General features: G+C 37.3%; 2 protein-coding genes across 2 annotated transcripts; both read right to left on the bottom strand.

Moving 5' to 3' along the window:
- Nucleotides 1-7,345: 7,345 nt before the first annotated feature.
- On the bottom strand, nt 7,346-13,158 carry LOC125059057. Its single transcript, XM_047663248.1, has 2 exons — nt 12,260-13,158; nt 7,346-8,819 (listed from the first exon to the last, which is right to left on the bottom strand). The coding sequence occupies exons 1-2, from the start codon at nt 12,429-12,431 to the stop codon at nt 8,296-8,298; spliced, it is 696 nt and encodes a 231-aa protein (XP_047519204.1). The 5' UTR covers nt 12,432-13,158; the 3' UTR covers nt 7,346-8,295.
- Nucleotides 13,159-13,615: 457 nt separating this feature from the next.
- On the bottom strand, nt 13,616-17,058 carry LOC125059058 (V-type proton ATPase 16 kDa proteolipid subunit c). Its single transcript, XM_047663249.1, has 3 exons — nt 16,803-17,058; nt 14,962-15,151; nt 13,616-14,529 (listed from the first exon to the last, which is right to left on the bottom strand). The coding sequence occupies exons 1-3, from the start codon at nt 16,873-16,875 to the stop codon at nt 14,322-14,324; spliced, it is 471 nt and encodes a 156-aa protein (XP_047519205.1). The 5' UTR covers nt 16,876-17,058; the 3' UTR covers nt 13,616-14,321.
- Between the last annotated feature and the right edge of the window lie 615 nt (nt 17,059-17,673).

The raw sequence follows: 17,673 nt of genomic DNA on the forward strand, positions 1-17,673 counted from the left end.
CCTTGCGCGCTGCAGCCCCCACCAAGAGGAGAAACCTCGACCCCGTACCGCCCTGTATTAGCAGGGCGCGAGAAATCACTCCACCCGAAGGGGGCATAGCCCCGAACGGGCTTAAACACACCCCTCTAGAGGGAGTGTGTAGCAAAAGCAGAACGAAGTTGGCCTTTTTCTGCACGCAGCCGCCGAAGCGTACGAACGTGTTCATCTCAGAACACTTCGGTATCGTAGCCTTACGATAACGCTAAAACTGTCCTTTTCAGGACAAATTATCGTATCACGACTAAACGTCTAACAACTGTCCTTTTCAGGACATATTATTCTTGTTTCACGACGAAAACGTTTGACAACTGCCCTTGTCAGGGCAAATTACCGTGTCTTACGACACGATGAAACTGTTCTTTTCAGAACACACGACCGTATCTATTCTGATATGTTCTTCTCAGAACACATCACTGTTTCAATACGACACGTTAATCAATCACCTACAACCAGCAGCTGAGTTTCATTATCGGACGTTTCAATCCAATTTTCAATACGAAATTCCACCCGACCTCGACGTCAATCGTTCCACAACTGAGCGTTTTTATGACAGTTTTTGCCGCACAACCACTATGTAGTAGCTACCCACTGCCCACTGAAGCATATCCGAACCAATTCGACGCAGGGTCCTTCAAGAAAAGAGCGTACTAATCCATAAAAGACCGGTAACGCTTTCACGACCCTCTGGCATTGAGTGTCCATGAGCGTCGGGTATCACATCAGGTTCTGACTGCCCGTTTGTCCGCTGTTCTATAAAAAAAAAATTAAATAAATCATACAGCCTTGTGTACTCCTAATTATTTCATATTAAAATGTCTTAGTATACTTAGTATCAGTAGCGTCGATGTTCGGGCTGCTGCCAAAACACTTTAATGATATTTAAATAAAAGATTGCTTTGCTCTTAAAAACTAATTTAATGAGTGATCGCGTTGATGGTTGATGATACACTGATGTTATAGAAAAGCGTCGCGCGCAGGCGGCGATCTAACTATATGTACTTATGCTATTTTACAAGGTGTTCGGTTACTTTCCGAACATGCTCCCGGGCGGGAGAAAAAAAACAAAATGCTTAAAATTATACATAATAATGATAGAAAAAAATTTACTGATAAAAAAATAATAAAAAAATGAGTGTTTATGTTACACGACACTATCTTCGATTATCGAGAATGCCTTTCGCGCACTAACACTTTCACTTTCATTGTGAACCACTGATTGTATTTCACTATTATCACTGCGTTGCGCGCCCGGTGAGAGCACCAGACGCCGCCGACGCCGACACCTCCTCCAGGCGACGACGAGCGCCGCGCACGCGCACGCGGCGACCGGGCTGTAACTGATGGAGTATTGATGTATGTCGTGGCTCGATAGCTCAGGCATTTCATTCATGTTGCTCTTCATGCTCTTTATTTGGGATTCCAAGCCATCTATAGAGCTGTTCAGTTTATCGATATCTGTATCGTCTTCTTTGAAGTAAGGCATTGTTATATTGATAATGTGGTTGATTTCTGGAACATCTGGTGTAAGGATGTTCGGTGCCGTTTGTAAAGTATTGAATTGTTGCCCGCTTGCCAGTAATGTGAAATCCTTGCCTTTAATTTGACACTTATCATGCAGAGTTATTATTCCAGATTTCTTTATTTCGCGACTGTGTACTGTATTGTCACATATGATCCGCAAATTGTATGTATCGCAACTGAAGTACAGATACTGCAGAGGATTGTTTAGTTTTATCCACTGGTTGCGGCAGGTTGTGGTAGCTACTTTGCAACTGTCATTGATGTGATTAAAAACACAAAACTTCTCGTCAGTGCTTAGATGATAAATTGGGCTCTTTAATTCACACAAGTAATGTCCCTCGTGTAATATGCATCCTTGTAACTCGTCGATTGATAATATGATGTAGGCGTCCTTGTTTAGATTTAATGATACGTATTGTGATAAGGCGACTATTTCAGTCATTAATTTGCCAAATTGATGTGGTATGGGTATTATCTGATACAGCTGGTATATGTCCCTGCTCACTAGAGGAAATTGTATTTCAAAGATAAGGTATTGTGTAGTGATTCTCGTTTTTATTTTTAAAAGTTTGTATATTTTGTATAAGTCAATTTGTATGTTGTCGATCGGTATGCTTAAATCCTTTGATAACTGTCCTGATATCACATTCAGTTCACTCTGTAGTTGCTTGGGAGTCAACAGGTGGGCGTTCAGTTGGCCTTGATATACGTCAGTGATGGTGTCCAAGAGGGTATTTTGAATGCTTTTTAGATTCTGAAGTAAGTTCATAGCCGACATTGCTGACATAATAAAATCCTCGACTTCCGACATGCTCTGTATTTGCTTATTTAAATCGTTTGTTGCCTTATCGAGAGAGTTTAACCGACTATTTATAATGTTATACTGCCTTTCCATCGATGCTTCTGTTCTTTTTAACAAGTTAAATTCTGACTCTACTATAGAAGTTTGGTTACGCCATAGATTTACTAAGTGTTGTTGATTATTTCTAATCAGTTCAATGTCCTCAGTGTATTTATCTGCAAAATGCTGATCTAGCACACCAAACAATGTGTTCGCAAGGTAGCCTACGCCGTTGATAAGACCGCGACGCTGTCTGGAGTGCTCGGTAAAATGCTGTGTCAATAAAAGTTGATTGTTATATTGTAATTCTGAGTAGTCGTGATTCATTTGTAGTAAAATCATATGGCATTGTTGATTATTCTCGATGTTAGTACATAGTTTGTCCAAGTGATTTGATAATTTTTTGTATGCTAGTTCACCTTGCCAGTACGGGGCCATATCGTGGTACACAACTAAGGTCCATTTGTCTCTGATAAGTTGCATCTTTGTTATGGGGTCGAAATACAACGATTGGCTGGCGCTCATCTCAGTAATATTATACTCCGATCTAGACGTAGACATAATGCTCATGAATGAAAGAAGCGCTATCGCCATTGATATAAAGTCGAATTTCTTCTTAACTGGTCGTGTCTTCTTTCCGGCTGATGACTGACCTTTACATGATTCATTAGTTTGCTTGCTTGATGCTTTTTTCCTGTTTTGTTCTTGCTTGCTTTCAGACGCCATTACGCATGATCTCAAATATTTTTTGGTGGCACTGTATCCTCTTATGATCCAGTACTTCTTTCTTAAACATGTCACAGTAAGTCTTGGCCCACCATGATAAGTTAGTTCATGTGCTTCTGCTATCAGTAAGGTCGTGAGACGCCCTTCGTGGGGTATGATTGCTGGATGCTTCATCTCAGGATCTATGTTTGCTTTTGATAATCTTCCGCCAACTCTAAGGATTCCTGACTTGTCCAGGTGCGGTGTCGAAGGTAATAATTTGCTTTTACTTTGCACACGTTTATGTTCGCGATAATGCTCTATATCGCTTGCGAATGCGGATCTTTGCTCATTGATAATGATCAACCGACTTGCATTTTGTAGCTCGTGCGGCGTTAAATAGATAGGTTCCTCTAGTGAGTTCCTCCATACTATTTTTTGAAGATTTTGATCGGTTTCATATATCAAGATTTTCCGAAACATTTTTTCTATGTCGGCGACGAAGCCGACTTTATATTGTCTCCATGATAAAATTAGTGATTGCAAGTCTTTTTGTAAATTCGGACCTTTGTACATTAAATCATTAAGACTGAACCCAGACGACGTCTTTGCTAACCCACTGTAAACATAGCGTAGGAATTTGCTCGCGTCAGCACGCTGCACGCCGTGGTGCGGGAGATAACATTCCGGGGAAGCCCTTTTGTTATATATACAAGGTGTCATATCACCTAAGTCTAGATATTCCTGCATGAATTGTTTGTAACTTGTTGTCAAATTAGGATCCTTTGCTAGTTTCTTTTCGATGTTACGAAATTGTGCTATTGCTATGTGTTTAGACTCTCCTAGTTTCTCTTCAAAGTTTTTTGTCATTGGTAACCTGACCTGGTACCGTCCGTCTTCGAGTCTTTTTGTTGTTTGCTTGTAAAAATCAATACAATGTTGATCATCTGTGGACATTGAATACTCCTCCGTTATACCCTCGATCTCCCAAAATTGTTTCAGGTCTTCGAAGTTGCTGAGTACAACGTTGCAGTGAAATGATTGGGGCATGTTTCCGCAGAGAATCCAGCCAAGGCGCGTTTGTTGTGCTATTGGTTGTGATTGATGTTCGCCCTTGACTATCCCGTTTAAGATTATAGATGCGTAGACATCCGCTCCGAATAGTAGATCGATTGGTCGGCTCATATTATAATTAGGGTCCGCTAATATTATGTTATCTAAATACGGTAGAAACGGTCTATCGAAGCTGTGATTCGGTAAGCTTTTGATTAAGTTGTTTATAATTAAAACTTCGGTTTCGAATGAATAGTCATCGTTGACAGACGCGCACTTAATAGTGAGCATGCCTTTGCAATTATTCTGCTTTTGACCGACTCCAAAGATAGAGCCGTTGCATTTTTGCCGTTGTAAACCTAATGATTGAGCAGCCTTTTCCGAAATTAATGATATCTGGGATCCTTGGTCAATCAGGACCCTCATTATTTGCTGTGAACCATCGATTGCCGTGATTTTGACTTCTGCGGTCGCTAAGAGAACTTCGGTTGCCTTTCCCACGGCTGCATGGGGCGTAGTTGCTGCGTTGCTATTTGGTTGAACGTGAGACTTCGAAGTACTTGCGGTTGATATGGTTGGTTTTTGCTTGTTAAAGGCGTCATGTAACAGGCTGTTATGATTTTCATTACACGTACGACATCGTTTTATTGAATAACATTTATTATTTTTATGAGAATACAAACAGTTTGCACAGAGTTGTAACTTTTGCACGGTTTTAAGTTTCAATTCGCACGGCAATTGCAAGAAATTATTGCATTGGAATATACCGTGTGCCTGGGAACATAATGGACATATGATACCCGTAGATACGTGAAGCGCTTTCATGATGGGACGCGATGGGAAAGTTTTGTTTGATGGTTGGTGTTCAAAATGCTGTTTTCGATTTTGATAATAAGTTTGTTGAGTCCCTTGATTTGTCTTTTGAGTCGAAAAGTCTTGTTTTCTACGAGACGATTCTAGGGTAGTGAATTTCAATTCTAAGAAGTCGATAAACTCTCGTAAAATAGGCAATTCCCGGGGATTTTTGACTGATTCAATATAATCTGCATGAGTCTCTGTGTCGAGTTTTTGTGATAAGATATGAACTATGATGGGGTCCCAGGTGCTTATGTTGACACCTAGGTTCTTTATAGCATTAAGTACTTCGACTGCTGTGTCATGCATCCTCTTGATCTGGATCAATGACTGCTGCTGCATGGTTGGGAGACTGAACAGAATATTCATGTGTGATGTGAATATTAATCTTTGATTATTATACCTGTTATTTAGGATTTCCCAACATATAGTGTAGTTTTCGGAACTGATTAGTAGGTGACGAATTAAATTTTCAGCTTCACCTTTTACCTTGCTCTTCAAAAACTGCATTTTTTGTGCATTTGATAAGGACGGGTTGCGGTCGATTGTTTCTAGGAAAAGGTCCTTGAATGAGGTCCAGTGCTGGTAGTTACCCGTAAAAACTGGAATATCCATTTTGGGCGTAGAATACTCGCGATGTGCAACGGACCATAATTTGCTGTTGATTGATTTGATGTACTCGTTGTATGTTCGTTCATGCTTAGAAAATATGCTTTGATATACCTCATCCTCACCTTCTTGGTACATGACGACCTCCCAGTGAAGAGAGTCTATAGCTGACCAGCGCTGCTGTATTGATTTTAGGGTGTATTCAAACTCCCATTTTTCGGACGTGCTACTTAAATCTATGTTGCTGATTGTTCTCTCGAATGCTTTGAAGTTTGATATCTGCTTTCTAAGGAGCTCCCGAAGTTTTCCGTTGGATTTCGGGGGTTCTGCTTGCTGTACTGATTCATATGTAGACGATGTTTGCTGTTGACTAGGCTGATAACCTTGATTATGCTGTGCTGCTGCGTCTGGAGTCACAATGGTTGCTGCTGGCTTATTAGCTGACAGTGGAGAGGCTGCCCGATCCCTTACACCAGAAATAGATGCCTTTTCTAATATAGGCTGTTGGACAGAACCTCTTGCTTGTGTCTGCTTGATTAATTCCTTTGTAGATTCATACAAAGTTGTTGCCAATTCATATTCGGAATTGATAATGTACGGATGCTGTTTGATTTCATCGTAGGTACACAACTGTATGTGATTTTGTTGAAAGTCAGACCACAGGTCTTCCAGATTAGCTAACTTACGCCTAGCATAGTCCGGTTGCGACTTTCTTTCCGCGGGGTCTTTTTTAATATTTCTTTGTAACGACTCGAGAGCCTCAAAGGTTGTTTTTTGTTTTTCAATAAGATTATCGAGATACATACTGGATTAAGCAGTAATATGGAAAGATCTCACTTGATATGCTGTTACTGTTGTGCTGTTGCTCGAACCCGCGCGGTGCTGTCGATGTTGTATGCTGCTGCTGTATGCTGTTGCGTAGCAAGCCTGCCTGGCTTGATAACAGGTAATGATGCTGTTGTGTGGTTAGCCTGCCTGGCCACCTCACGAATGCTGATGCTGATGCTATCCCTGGTAGCAAGCCTGCTAGCTTGCCGAACCAGAACTGATGTATGCTGTGATGTATGCTGTGTGGGAGCTGGTTCAGCTCACCGCACTTGATGATTTAATGCAATGGTGCTAGCACTTCGTACACACGAAACTTTCACGAAAACTCGCGTTCCAGGTCCCGCCTGTACGGAGGCTCGAAGGACCAAAAATGTTCGGGCTGCTGCCAAAACACTTTAATGATATTTAAATAAAAGATTGCTTTGCTCTTAAAAACTAATTTAATGAGTGATCGCGTTGATGGTTGATGATACACTGATGTTATAGAAAAGCGTCGCGCGCAGGCGGCGATCTAACTATATGTACTTATGCTATTTTACAAGGTGTTCGGTTACTTTCCGAACAGTCGATGACACAGCTTTGGATTGCGCGGTACAAATAAGTAGGTACATTGAAGTCGGGATCGCAATCGCTATTGAGAGTTATAGATTACTAGCGCACTAAGTGGTTTGACTGGTGGAGGATCAGCGGTACACCTTCCTTTATAAAGAAAAATAACTTTATGCATCTGTAGGTACCTATAGTTAGTATAGTTTTTATACTTACTATGGATTTTGATAGTATTTTTTTATCCCTCGCCACATTACCTCTTAAACTTCTTTGTAGATTTAAAATATGGGGTAGGTATATGGCAATGGAAATGTTTTGAGGACATGGTTCATACACGCATACGTTATTTTTACTTAAAGTCTATTAATTAAATAAAAATTCAACTTTGATAGCTTTGCTAGACTTTTTGTATCTACACTTTCCAAACTAAGAAACTTGATTTTGACAAAGAATATTTGAGCTACAAACACTGTAACATCTTTTTCATGTGGTTTCTATTATATATATGGGAATGGCATTGTAGAAAACTACGACGGACGTCAATATGTTGAAACTAAATGTAGGTACATCATATTATTAGTGCGACGGTTCGGTCCCGTGAAAATTGTATCTTAATGCGATTTAGCGCTGTAATACTATGGCTACTTGGCAACGTAGCCAGTCGGTCGCCAAGTGAGTTAGCCGGCATACATCTCAATAAGAACTAGTTGGCGACGTCGCTGGCCATGGCTACCTCTGGCTTCCTTAGGATGCCAAATGGAGTAGCCAATAGCAGCCATTTTCTGGCCAGTCAGTTCTCTCGGCTTGTAGAAAATGGACGCGTTGTCAATAGAAGAAATCGCACTTATTTATTGGTACGTGCGTCGCAAAGAGAGAAAGAAACCTAAGAAACTTTGGGTCCATCCTTTTGTATCAGACCGAAGCCGGAGTGGTGTTTTTTCTAATCGAAGATTTGTGAAAATATCCTACAAAGTTTTTTAACTACGTGAGAATGTCATTTGATGAATTATTGAGCTTATGTACTATGTAGGAATGAGCTAACAAAACAAGATACTATACTGAGAAAATCCATAAGTCCAGAAGAAAAACTATTTGTGACATTAAGGTAAGCAAGCTGTTTATTGTAATTAAAATTTTTTAACATTAAACTTAAATATAATAACATATTAGTACTGTAGTAGAATATTATTAACCATATGTCTATAATAGAAGAATCATCTGAAATGGCTGTCAGTGCATTCGGAGAGTCAGCATAATAGAAACCTGCGACTGGTGGAATACTCACGATTATAGCTTCAAGATGGCCGATCTGGTGGTGGTGATGACCAATAATCACGAGTATTCTGAGTTTGTTCATTGCAGGTTTCTTCATTGAGAATTGTCATAATTTTAATTTTTGTTGCCATTTTTCTGTTTGGTGGAACTTTTTTTAATGTTCCAACTAATGACAAGAGAAAAAGCTTGTCTTCGTCTTGATTCCCTATCTCACATTTTTCCCTTTTAGATTTATTAAGAAATGCGATGAACTTATTATCTTCAGTGTTTTCTTTTGTTTTCTGCTTCTTTCGACCGTGTAATTGTCTGATTTCTTGTGTGACATGCTCAGGATTATCCTCCGAGTTTGAAGGGTCTACAGTGGCCGAAGTCGGATCTGGCGCTCTTATAGAAACAACTTTTTGAAGAAATTGTAATTGTTTATAATAAATGTATTCACTTTTGCGTGATCCGCAGCCCGACCCAGACTTTACAGATTTTTTCCGATTAACTTCTCTTGTGTAGCAACCTCTGATACTTTTCCACCTTTTCTGCAACGATTCAGCTGAAAATACCAAAATTTACTTAATTTACTACTACCGACTTGGTCATATAGACCACAAGCCCATGAACAAAAAATACCTGTGAAATGACCCAACCTGAATTACGCTTAGAAGGCTGTTACTATATCTGAAAATAGCTCTGAGCACTATGCCGTCATTTCTGAGCGGTACATGTGAGTACGTGAGTGAATGGACTTTCTCAGGTACAATGGGGGAATTTCGACTAATTATTAATGTACGGCTTTGTTATAAGTGTATAGATGATTAAAAATAAATGTCGAAAAACCTAGTGCCGTACAAAAGTGATGGTGCCGGAAGTCGGTGCAAATTTTTAATTCGACGACAGTTGCAGAAGCAATATAGGTCATTTATTACTGAACGGCATTTGTGTGATTCCTTTTGGACACATATACAGATAATTTACCCGTAAACGCCGTACATATTCCCAGCGGAGCGGTCGAAAGCCAAGGGTCGCAACATATGCCTGATTAGCATATAGGTGATGATGATATGAAACAACATAAAATTAAATGATCTTGAGAGTACTTCACAAATAGATAACATTTTCCAGCATGCCGTACATTTTTTGTGGAACACATAGGTGTATGGGGTAAAATACTTTCCTCAGAAAAGAGTCATTTTCCGGTGACTTTTATCTGTACGGCAATAACACAGGTTATTAATACTTTAGACAATCTTCAATAAAAGATAAATGCCGTACACTTTCGATAGTCCGCTACCAGCGCCTACCAATACAGGGCGTCCCAAAGTTATGGGAAATGAAGGGAAAGTACCTTAAATATCGTAGATAGGGTATTTTACTAAAAGAAGACTTTATGTTATTTTTAAAAGTTATTAATTCTGCATTCAAAGATTTTTTTAAAATTACTTGCCTCGTCTGGGAATCGAACCGACTTAAATGTAAAAAAAAAACACCCCTACTTTTATGATGCCAATCGAAAGAATGGCCAAAAACTAATAAATCTTCTTAAGTAACATAGTATTTTAAAAGAAAGTAACAGCGTGAATATATCTTTTTAATTAAATTAAAAACATTATCTATCGTATTCGGCCTAAAAAAATCCCCTACGAGTCTGTTACTTTAGAAAAGTTATTAGGTTTTGGCCATTCTTTCGATTGGCATCATAAAAGTAGGGGTGTTTTTTTTTTTATTTAAGCCGGTTCGATTTCCAGATGAGGCAAGTAGTTTTAAAAAAATCTTTGAATGCAGAATTACTAACTTTTAAAAATAACATAAAGTCTTCTTTTAGTAAAATACCCTATCTGCGATATTTAAGGTACTTTCCCTTCATGTCTCATAACTTTGGGACGCCCTGTATTATATTTTTATTTTTGTTAAAAATATTTTTCCTTTACCTCTCTCTGTTGGTACGATAAGGCTGTAAATATACTTTACAGCCTTATGGTAGTATACTCAGATATGTACAGTTATTAATGACCTTAAGGGACACCTCAAACGTCGTCGAAGTTTTTATCAGCTGTAAAGAATAATCTGGAGTAAAATGTACGGCATCTGGTTTTTTTTGTTTATTTATATTTGTTACATATAAAATAACAATAATCTTTGAAAATATTACTCCCCATATTACTCTAGGAGCATTTGAAAAGTCATCTAAATTTCGGAAATTTCATATATTTTTTATCATAATATTTTTATTTGTTACCATTTATAATGAACGGCTATAATGTACAACGGTAATATTTAGTAACATTATGTAAAAAAACAAGTTGCCGTACATTATTCTCTGATCTTACAGCAGTAAGAACTTGGTAAATCCTGAAATTTCGATAAATATTTAATTACACAAATATTAACTATAATATTTGGACGGCATAATTATAAAACATTATTGTCCGTGTTAAATAATATTTTGAACATGTTGCCGTACATTTTACAATGACCTTAGGGTATATGGGTGTAGGGGTAGGGTTCCGACCCTTGGCTTTCGACTTTCGGTAAAGTATCTGTATATGTGTCCAAAAGGAATCACACAAATGCCGTACAGTAATAAATGACCTATATTGCTTCTGCAACTGTCGTCGAATTAAAAATTTGCACCGACTTCCGGCACCATCACTTGTGTACGGCACTAGGTTTTTCGACATTTATTTTTAATCATCTATACACTTATAACAAAGCCGTACATTAATAATTAGTCGAAATTCCCCCATTGTACTTGAGAAAGTCCATTCACTCACGTACTCACATGTACCGCTCAGAAATGACGGCATAGTGCTCAGAGCTATTTTCAGATATAGTAACAGCCTTCTAAGCGTAATTCAGGTTGGGTCATTTCACAGGTATTTTTTGTTCATGGGCTTGCGGTCTAATACAACAATCTGCACAATTATTCGAGAAGTATGTGACGTGATATGTCAACACCAAGAACAGTTTATACCTACTAGTAGCGATGATTGGGAAAAGTTGCAAGAGGATTTGAAAAAAGTGCCAACTTTCCTCATTGCATTGGTGCCATTGATGGTAAACACATGAGAGTAATTAAACCTATGCATACTGGATCAATGTACTTCAACTATAAAAATATTTTTTCTATTGTGTTACTAGCTATTTGTGATGCTAACTACAAGTTCCTATATATAGACGTTGGAGCATAATATTATGGGAAAAGCGGCGATTCAGGTGTTTTCAGATACTGCTTTTTACACTAAACTTCAAAACAAAACCCTAAATATTCCTAACGCTAAGCCGCTGACAGAGAACGGTGATAATATTCCATACGTGATACTTGGAGATGAAGCTTTTGGCTTACATGAAAACCTCATGTATGGAGGACACAATCTCAGTTCCAATAAAAAATATTCAAGTACCGATTATCACGAGCTCGCCGTTACATCGAATGTACATTTGGTATATTATCGAACAAATGGAGGTATTTCAGACCAATTTTTTTTTTTTAAAGACAATTCACACCAATTGACCTAGTCCCATGCTAAGCTGGTGACGCTTGTGTTATGGGTACTGGGCAACGGATATACATACATATTATTATAGATAGATAGATATAAATACATATTTAAACACCCAAGACCTAAGCACAACACCAAATGCTCATCACATCGATGTTCGTCTCAGCCGGGGATCGAACCCGGGACCCATGTATTCGCAGTCAGGGGTACTAACCACTAGACCAATGAGTCGTCATGACCAATTAATGTCAATATTCATTTTGCGATGAAAATTGTAAGGTCGTGTTGTATTTTGCACAATTTTGTACGTTCTAGAGATGGATATTCTTACGAAGATACGCTGACGGTGACGGGATTTGAACCTGCCACAAATCGAGATCGACAAGTTAGCAGAATATTTTGTAACAAATCCATTAGGTACCATGGCAAGATAGGTTTGCTTAATGTATTGTTGTTAATGGATAAACTAAATAAACAAATGATTTTCACTTACCGAAATGTTGTTTTTCTTGAACCGTAAGATTATCTTGTTCTTTAAAGGTATCTACTATTTCTTCCCAACATTTAATTTTCATATTACGATCAGAATACTCAGATAACGAGGCATCCCATAAACAGGGACGATTCTGAATTTCTACGATGAATCTCTCAGTATCGAAACTCATTTTTCGCTATCTTATTGCAATGAGCGCGAATTTGGCGTCTTGCTTGGCGAACCGTTGGCTACCGAGTGAGTGAGACGCAACTTGCTCGCATACATTTGTTGGCGACGTCTCCACCCAAATGACCCGTCGTCATGGCTACACTTCCAAATTGGCGACGTTGCCAAACCGTCGCCAAGTGAGTGAGGCGCCATACATGTGAATACTAATTGTTTGGATACGTAGTGACGTGTCACGTGGCCATGGCGTCCCTGTGAGGGAGGGCAATTGCATATGCAGCAATTAAGAGCTAGGGTCCATAATTTGATTCTATCTCATATTGGGCGCTATCCATCAATCTTTATGCCGGTTGCAGACCGAAAACTAAGCTATGCCAAGCAAGCTAGGCTAAGCTAAGTTAGAAATAAATAGCGTGCACACCAACAGCTAAGCCAAAGCTCAGTCAGTGTGGCGAAGGATGTGCAAATGGTGTGCGGGGCTTAGCTTAGCTCGTGTAGCTGCGCATCGGCATACACAACTAACTTAGCTTCGCATACTTTAGTTAGGTCACATAGTTTGTGGTCTGCACACAAGTATGGAAAACTGCGTCAGCTATGCGAGCGAAGCTAAACTAACTTAGCTTAGCTCTTGGTCTGCAACCCGTATAATATACGAGAATGTGGTTATATCTCTAAGAATACGAGCCGAAATATTATTTTAACCTTTCAAAAAATAATAGTAGTTTCCTCTTATTAGTGCATATAGATTTCCAAATTTGTTTAATCTAGATAACTTTTATAGAATATTTAATCTTAATAATTTTTATAGGGGATGGATAATGAGCCAACTAAAACACTCGATTCATAATTTACAGTACTTTTCAAAATATTTTATTAACACAATTCATTCAATAACACCAAAGATTATAACATTCTCTAACATGGAACCTAAAATAAAATACAATTTTACCTAATTGTATTTAGTTTACTTACCAATTTATAATTCATTCAAACATCATTTCGACTATGAGGTATACATAAAAATATCTTGAATATATTTCACATAGTAAGTCATCAGAAACATTATAATAATTATTATAATTTAATATATATAATACGACAGTGCGGTGTCATGAAGCATCTGTTTCTTAACATTAAGTATCTTGTTCGCTCATTTTGAAGATCAAGGTAAATAAAACACACAAACAATTAAGTAGAAACAAAATAGTATGGAATGTACAAATCATGTTTATTAACTGATCCCTGGCAATACATTGTTTGTGACTTGCTCTCATTCATTTTGGATAATACAATAGCGGTACATTAAACAGAATGGATAAGTACACCCACTGTGACAAAGCTGTAGACAGCATGTTATATAAGCCAGGTAACACCTAACTGCCCAGAAGACATTGGTACACAGTACCCTGCAGGTTCAACAGTTTATAAATTATATCAATATAACTCGTTTGGACTTAATTTTCTACTCTAACTGTACATTAGTTTCGCCTTAATGCTAAAATAATCTAAAATTGATATCGTCTGTAACATCGTTCGCGATGGGTGGTCACGCAACTCAACTGATATGTTGTGTCAGCCGCAAAATAAAATGGGAGGATTAAGGCAAATAAATTAAGAATAAATAATTTAGGTGTCGCACGGTAGTTCAGAAGTAATTGTGTTTATACAGTTCGCGTCTCGAGGCGCGGCGCAGTCGCAGCATCGAAACCGCGTCGAACCGGAGATATGCGAATGGGAGAGTTATTTGGGATAAGTTCTAAACAGAAGATGCCTCAGAGCGCTATGCAAAGCGTATACTACCGGCGACGATGTGCGCGAGACTGAAAACTGAGCATAGATTAGGAGTTGAGACATAGAGCTCGGAGGCATGTTGCGGAGAGTGTGCGCGCAGAATTTATTGCTTCGTGTAAAGATAGATGGCGACGATAAGTCCGTAAAGACCCAATACCTCAGCGAAAATGAGGATAAGGATCATACCGACGAATAATCTAGGTTGTTGGGCTGTACCACGCACGCCAGCATCACCCACTATGCCTATGGCGAAACCGGCAGCTAGACCTGAGAAACCGACAGCGAGACCCGCGCCCAAGTGGATGAAACCTCTGAAAAATAAAACAATTTTTTTAATAAAATTGATCCCATAAAATCAAAATAACAATCCAATCTTCAATTCAGACATGTGTATGTCATAGTTTTCTTTCATTTGTTTTTTTTTATCTTAAAACCAAATATCAATGTATATTATTGAGACAATGTCCAAGAAATATATTTTGACCTTGTATAAATAAAGTAATTTATCAATTTGAAATGCAACTAATATTGTATAACTTGAGATGCTGCTCTGCTTGGTAAATTAGCAAAAACTATTTTTTTGGTTGAAAATATTACATTTTTTATATAGCAATATTATGCATAGTATTAGAGATTTATGAGTGTGTGTCTTCAGTTCTGAAGTATCAGTTATAAATTTCGAAGACTAGTAAAACTAGGATTAAATTATTAAATATTGTAATTTGTTCTTTGCTAGTTTTTACCTGAAGAGGGAGTAAGTTGCTGATGATTCCAAGGAACCAGCAATCAGCACAGCCACGACCAAACCGTAAATGGCGATAATACCCGCCATGACAACGGGAATGATGGACTTCATGATAAGCTCGGGCCTCATCACCGACATGGCGGCAATACCCGTGCCTGACTTGGCTGTTCCATATGCAGCTCCCAGCGCTGGAATCATACAAGACGAGTATAAGTATGTTATTTGACATTATTGATACTTTAAAGTAAACAAACCAATTTATGACTGTTCTTCTAAAAATGATAACAATTTTAATAGGAAAAGGCAAAAAGTTTTTGAACTATAAGTTGCAATTATATAAAAAAAATATTGTTCTAAATCTCCTTAAGCTATATGCACTTCCAATGTAAAGAAGGTTATTAAAAATGTATTTCATATAATAAGAGCTGATAAAGCAGATAATAAGTAATCATTAGTGGCAAACTATCCCTAATCACTTAAGTAAGTGTCATGTTTACTCACAGCAATGATAATTATAAAATAAGTAATATTGCAAAAATATACTGAAGTATTAATAAATAATATTTCAGGTCTGCTCAATGGTGACCCAATTTTTGAACAAACAGGTCAAACCTTTCACCTAAATGTCTCTTTTTATATACTATGAAATTAATTTAATTTTGAAGAATTTACATAAATTGATTGAATTGAATAAACTCAAATTGGTTTAGATTGAAATAATATATACTTACACTTAATATTATAATTTAAAGAATCATCATTTTTAGGCAGATAATCATATAAATTTGAAAATAAATGAGTGCAAATTCAAGGCAAGACTTTATATTATGAAAGTATGTATTGTTGTTATCATACTGCTTACTAATCTATAGTTCTAAAACAAAATGCAATCAGCAAATTGATTTGCTATTTCTCTCACTGAGAGACTCCTTTTAAGTAATGTCATGGTGTAAGGATGTGAACATGTGACTTAAGAACTAAGTCAGTCATGTGACATAACTTTGGTCATTTAAATAACAGAATTTTTAAGTAGTGGAATGCCTTGATTGGTGTTATAATCACTACTCAAAGATACTACTGTGCATTTTAACTGACACAAACTGTTAACTGCTATGTAAAAAATAATATTTTCACTAATATGGATGAAACAAATATAGCAGAGAAATATGTACAAATTCATGCATGATCTAGTATTTGATAATTGGAGTTCAATAAAATTTTGTTCAATAAACTTAGGTTATGTACTCATGATCAATCACATGATTCAAGTTATCTATCATGTGATGACAATTAGGTACTGCTTTATTGTCAGAATAGCTTCACATAGCTCTATGAAGATTTGTATTAATCAATTAGGTACAACCCAATCCTTCAGTTTATACAATAATTATGCAAGACAATCTATAAGAAATGATATCTAAACTATATACATAATAAAAACTGGCAGAACTGGACTAACGTAAACTACAATGCTACCAACATTCATATACTACAATAATCACATGACTAATCCGAACTTCCCAAGTTTCAACCCTGTAATCTATATTACAACGCCTACTATATCAGCCTTATGCCAACACCAGACAATCTATTGCATATTAGCGTTTTCTGAGGGCCTACGTAAGCGACGGTATAGCATATGCCACAAGGTGCGGCTGTTCCTAAATTTAGGACGCCTAAAATAGCTGATTTCATACTTAGATCGTTTATATCATTCGAATATATAGTACTGTAAGGGCTGATATTCCTGAGGATTGAAGCTAATGAAAAACTAAGTACATTCGAACTAAGATCAATATGAGATCGAAACAGCCATTCTAACAATCGTACTATACATACCGCTAAAGATAATAGCTGACGCCGCCCCCATAACTCCAAAGAAAGGTCCATAAACGGGATTTGCTTCGGCCATTTTGTATGTGTTGAGTGGAAGTATTTACAGGTCCCAAAAATGTGATGACTATCTGCACACACTCACTCCACGAAACTATTTTAGCACAGACAAATATGGCTCAAGCTTTGCCGACTCAATAGAATGGGTCATATGACGATTGATGTTCAAGGCAGAGCTCGATATGCCTCAACTTCTGATTGGCGTTGTGACGCTATTTCCGAAATGCGCAACCAATCCTGAGCTGGGAATTTTGTAGTGACGTTACGCATTTCATTGATGTGGATCGCTGGCCAGCAAATTCCTTCTGCGCATGTCCGAATAAAAATTTTATTCCTTTTTTTAGATAAATATCACCTGATTATACTAACACAAAACCTTTGCATTTTGATTTATTTATTTATTTAAATTTTTCAGTTTACAAGTATAGTTTTTTATGCTGAATATTATGCAATATCAATTTTTGAAAAAAAAAAGTATTTGTTATGACTAAAAAATGTTGCCATTTAAATAATGCGGGATTTTTAAAATAAATTATTATCGATCCAAAGTTTTAGTTTAGCAAAAAATCTCAATTAAGTATTCATTGTATTAAATTTTTAAGTAGTAGTAGAAAATATCTGTTGCATAGTATTTTATTCAACAAATTCATACTTTTGCTGATAATTTTTTCACTTTATTATGGTTATACTTCTATTTTTTTTTATTATGAAATACAATACATTGCTTATAAAAAAATTTATATGTACGCCTTTTTGAAGTTATTAAGATAAGCGTCTGTGGACAACATTCATAGATACGAGTTCTTTCACCGGTCTA

This window comes from Pieris napi, chromosome 19 (assembly GCF_905475465.1).
Source record: "Pieris napi chromosome 19, ilPieNapi1.2, whole genome shotgun sequence".
NCBI lineage: Eukaryota > Metazoa > Arthropoda > Insecta > Lepidoptera > Pieridae > Pieris > Pieris napi.